The 4,870-nt window shown below is 57.8% G+C and overlaps 1 protein-coding gene across 1 annotated transcript in view; it reads left to right on the top strand.

The window, feature by feature from the left end:
- ARHGAP27 (Rho GTPase activating protein 27) overlaps positions 1 to 1,267 on the top strand; it is a 29,492-nt gene extending 28,225 nt beyond the window's left edge. Inside the window, exons 14-19 of the mRNA XM_007455144.1 lie at positions 1 to 59; positions 133 to 231; positions 422 to 499; positions 586 to 720; positions 878 to 983; positions 1,090 to 1,267. The exon at positions 1 to 59 is cut by the window's left edge and continues 8 nt beyond it. Coding sequence (XP_007455206.1) covers positions 1 to 59; positions 133 to 231; positions 422 to 499; positions 586 to 720; positions 878 to 983; positions 1,090 to 1,267 — 655 coding nt within the window. The remainder of the gene's footprint in view (positions 60 to 132; positions 232 to 421; positions 500 to 585; positions 721 to 877; positions 984 to 1,089) is intronic.
- Positions 1,268 to 4,870: the final 3,603 nt, after the last annotated feature.

Genomic DNA, 4,870 nt, shown 5'->3' with positions numbered 1-4,870 from the left:
CAAGTTCCTGCGGAAGCGGCCCACGCTGCAGTCGCTGCGGGAGAAGGGCTACATCAAAGGTACAGGAGGGACCCGGAGAGCTGGGCGCCGGTGGCGCAGGGGCGAGGCGACGCTGACGAGCCTTTCCCCCAGACCAGGTGTTCGGCTGCGCGCTGGCCGTGCTGTGTGAGCGCGAGAGGAGCCAGGTGCCGCGCTTCGTGCAGCAGTGCATCCGCGCCGTCGAGGCCCGGGGTACGTAAGCGCGCCGGCCGGCTGGGCCTGGCATTCCGGGAGCCTGAAGGCCTCCTTCCAGGACCCCAGACGGAACCCCCGGGGGGCACAGGGTCGAGGGGGAAAAAACGGGAGTTCCTGCGCAGGAATCATAGCAGGGGCTTTAGCGCCATCCCACCGAACCCGCGGTCAGCACCTCCCTCCGCTGCAGGGCTGGACATCGACGGTCTATACCGCATCAGTGGAAACCTGGCCACCATCCAGAAGCTGCGCTATAAGGTGGACCACGGTGAGGCCCGTCCCCTGTCCCTGCCCCAGGCCCGAGGGCGCAAAGGGATGCTGACCTCCTCTTCCTCCCCTCCCCCCTTTCCGCAGATGAACGTCTGGACCTGGACGACGGACGCTGGGAGGACGTCCACGTAATCACCGGCGCCCTGAAGCTCTTCTTTCGAGAGCTGCCCGAGCCCCTCTTCCCCTTCTCGCACTTCCCCCAGTTCATCGCGGCCATCAGTGAGCGCCTGGGGGAGGTGGGGCGGATGGGGTAGGGGTGGGGCTGGGCTGCCTCAGGCACCCGTCTGGCTGGGACCTCCCCCGCAAAATACTGGAAGTCAGCCCCCTCTGTTTCCCTCCCTCTCCTCTCTCTGCCTCTGACCCTTCCCCTGCCCAGAGATGCAGGACCAGGCCCAGCGCAGCCGCTGTGTTCAGAGCCTGGTGCGCTCGCTGCCCGCCCCCAACCACGACACAATGCGGCTGCTCTTCCAGCACCTGTGCAGGTGAGCCGGTGAGCCGCACGGGAATGGGGAGGCGGGCCTGATAGGACCCTCCCCCGCACGCCTCCCGCCAGCTCTGGGCCCTGATTCCACCCCACCCCCACCACAGGGTGATCGAGCACGGAGAACAGAACCGCATGTCCGTGCAGAGCGTGGCCATAGTGTTCGGGCCCACGCTGCTGCGGCCCGAGACAGAGGAAGCCAGCATGCCCATGACCATGGTGTTCCAGAACCAGGTGGTGGAGCTCATCCTGCAGCAGTGCGCAGACGTCTTCCCGCCGCACTGACCGCGGGCCCGCACCCCTACCCCCGCTGCTGGCGCTGCGGACCTGGGAGTGGGGGCGGCGACAGTGGTCCTGCATAGAAGCGGGGCGGCTGGACTCTATCTCTGAGACCCTCCGCCTCCCACCAGTCCGCAGGCCGGTGCGAGTTCTGCACCTCTCGGTTCTGAGGGTATGGTGACCCCTGGTGGGCAGTTCGCAAAATGTGATTTTTTTTTTTTTTTTTTTTTACTCCTGGGAAGTTTAACTCCCAGAGAACCATCAACTCTCTCCAGGCTCAAGTACATTGCATGTACAAATTCCTAGCAATCTCTATGTATAGTATCATGTCATCTGCAAACAGTGACAGCTTTACTTTTTTTTTTTCAATTTTTTTTTTTTTTTTTTTTTTTTTTCCTCTGATTTGGCCTGTTTGGTGGTTAATGGGCCTCTGTTCTCTATCACAGCGCCACCTACTGTGCATATGCGAGAATGAGGGGGTGGGGGGAGAGTTTTCTGGGACGGCCCCTGTTGCGAGGAGGAATTTGGCCGAAGGGCTTCCTGGCTTTGACAGGCCTGCACCTGGTGGAGGCCTTCAGGGAGACCCTGTGGGTCCCCGGCCCCGTGCATGGCACTGTGCCCATCATGAAGCAGCAATCGACAACCTCCCTGCTGCGGAAACAGGACTGAGCCGGGCCTCCAGCGGGCAGCTGAAGCTGCCTTTCCCCCGGCCTCTGGGCTCAAGCTCCTGCCAGGCCCAATCACTGGCTGGCTGTAGACCCTCTTCATTGACTTTCCTGTTGGGGTTCTGGGCCTCTGCCCTCCCTGATCCACTTGTGCTCTGTGCAAGCGTTCTTCCTGGTCACTAAATGTGTACCCTGCACCTGCCACTTGACATGCACCATTTCTACTAGTAATCCCGTCTTACAGATGAGGAAACTGAGGCGTACAAAGGTAAAGTGCCTTGTTCAGGGTCTGGTGGGTGATCTGACTCCCAAGGTCAGGCTCCTCTCACACCAGAGGCTCCTCTCACACCTCTCACACCCTCCTGTGAGGGTGAAATCAATCCTTTCAGCTACCCCTCAACCCCAGCATGGCCTTATGGTAAAGCAGGGAAACTAAGCTGAGTGGGTTCTGTCTGGGCCTGGGGAGGTCCCTGAAGGCAAAGAGGGAATCTGCCCCAGCTGTTCTTCTCTGTGGGGAGGGGGTATAGCACTGGCAGGAGCTCCTAGCCCCTCTCAGTGCCTTGGCTGCAGGTAGGCCTCCCTGGTGCCCACCTTGCCGCGAAGAGCTGGGAGAGAGACCTGATGGGTAGGGGGAAGGAGGGCACATCCTCAGAAAAGGAAGCGTGAACGCTGCGGCCATCAGCCCCCCTTCCCTTCTTGTATACAAACCACCTCAGTATATGGGTCTCAGCCCCCTGCCCCACCTACCCGTTCATGTGTTCAAACAATAATAGCTAATATTTATTGACATTTGCACCATATCAAGCATTTTACTTGGATTATCTCATTTGTTTCTCACAGCCAATATTTATTATCTGCTCTTCTGTGCCAGGCACTGTGCTCTGGGGCAGGGGTACCGCACATTGCCTCCCTGGTGGAGCTTATGGTTCGGTGGGCAGGGCTGACCGAAGCCCACCCCTAATGCCAGAGGGGCTGGGGCAAGAGTACAAGTGGAGGGCCTCATACCATACGTCAGCATATTGTAAAGCTATAAATCAAGCTAACAAGTGTTCAATAAAATGTGTTCTATTCTCCTACTTTGACAAATATCTTTCATAATGACCTGGGAGGCCAGGGTTTTTTTGTTTTGCCTTGCCATGCGGCTTCTGGGAGCTTAGTGCCCCAACCAGGGATCGAACCTGCGCCCTAGGCAGTGAAAGCAAGGAGTCCCTAACCACTGGACCGCCAGGGAATCCCCGAAGGCCAGGTTCTAACATAAACCTCTTTGACTCTTCTGAATTCATGCCCAGATGGCTGGCATGAGAAGAGCTGGCTCTGCTCTCAGCCACACACACCATATCTTCCCACCCTCAGAGCATCCTGGCCCAAGGGGAGGTGCACACAGGTGAACACAGCAGTGCAATCTGCTGCCCCTTGGTCACCCCACATGGTCCACCCTCTGAGGGAATGGGCCTGGGGTCCCACGTGTCAGAAGCATGGTCTAAAGGGATGGGCCTGGGCTCCAAGGGGGCGCCAAAGATGCCTCATCCTGGGGGGAGAGGCACAGACAGAGAGGGTCCAGAGCTAAAGTGGGACCCATGGCAGGGCAGAGACCCCTCTCACAGGTCTAAGGGCGGAACTGGACGGATATTAAACACCCAACTACTTGGTTAACCATGTTGGTACGGGAGCTGAGAAAAGCACAGGGTGCTCTGAAGGTGTGTCACTGGGGTGTGACTGTCCCCCAGGGGGCCAAGATGTCTCTGCTGAAGCCACATTTGAACCAAGCACTAAAGAATGAGGAGGAGTCAACAAGGTGAGGAATTAAGGGAAAGGTGTCTAGTCAGAGGGAACAGCATGTGCAAAGGCTGTGAGGCAAGAAGGCTTGTGGGGAGAACAAAATCTGAGTGAAGACCATCGTGACTGGAGCCCGCAAAGCCAGCAGGCCTGAGTGGGAGGTGATGCTGGAGAGGCTGACAGGGGGCAGAGTGCACAGGGCCTTGTGGACCACGATGAATGGGGACCTGTGGCAGGAGAGTGGCAGGAGGATCCTTGGGCAGGAAGGTCTTGGGAAGTGTCAGCTCCCCACCCCACCCCAAGCTTTTGTCCCTGCCAAGAGCTTGGTGGGCAGCAAGTAATGTGGGCAGCTGCAGGCACGGAAGTCCCAGAATCATCACATACTATCCCCAGGAGGAGCTTCAGGAATCACCTACTGCCAGAGAGTAAACTCCTGGAGAGACGAGCTGTAACTCACCTGAGGTCACACGGCAGGTTGGCAGCAGAGCCTGCCCAGAGCTTCATGCACACAGTCTGAGCACCTACAGTGAGCCCCACCAGAAGGTTGAGCTCGGCCATAAACCCTCAACTGTGAGCACAGTGCATGGCGAGCACTGCAGGTGCACAGTGAGTACGTTTGGGGTGAATTGGATTTTGTCTGGAGACACAAAGATACATAGAAAGAGTATATGTATACTCATATATACATAAAGAGTATCTGCCCTCTTGAAGTGCCATCTGGTTGGGGGATAGACAAAAATAAGTGGCACAGTTGATAAGGGCTGCCACAGGGGGGCCTCTCCCCAAGCCTCTGTCCCCCTCCCAGCAGATACCCCATGTCCTCCGACAGCCAGGCATCTGCCCTGACGCTGCCCTAGAAAAGGCTTCCGGTGTCCACCTGTTTGCTAAGTCCCGTGGACGTGCCCAGCCCTCATGTGACTGGACTCGTGAACTGCCTGTCATCCTCCTAGACAAGCTGTCCTTTGCTCACAGCAACATGGGTTTTTTGCCCAGCCTGTAAATGGTGATGCCCTGGCCCACTGCTCTCTCCTCTCCACCTCCCTGATGGCGTTCATCCGTTCCACTCTGGGGACTGTCATCAAGCCTGCATGTGCATCACTCAGATCTCTGTCACCAGCCTGAACCACTCGCTTCCGAGTTCCAAGTGCAAATGTCCGCCTGCACGGGT

This window comes from Lipotes vexillifer, unplaced genomic scaffold (assembly GCF_000442215.2).
Source record: "Lipotes vexillifer unplaced genomic scaffold, Lipotes_vexillifer_v1.1 scaffold1639, whole genome shotgun sequence".
Classification (NCBI taxonomy): Eukaryota; Metazoa; Chordata; class Mammalia; order Artiodactyla; family Lipotidae; genus Lipotes; species Lipotes vexillifer.
Note: the sequence above shows the minus strand (reverse complement) of the source record. Positions and strands in the feature narration are given on the sequence as shown.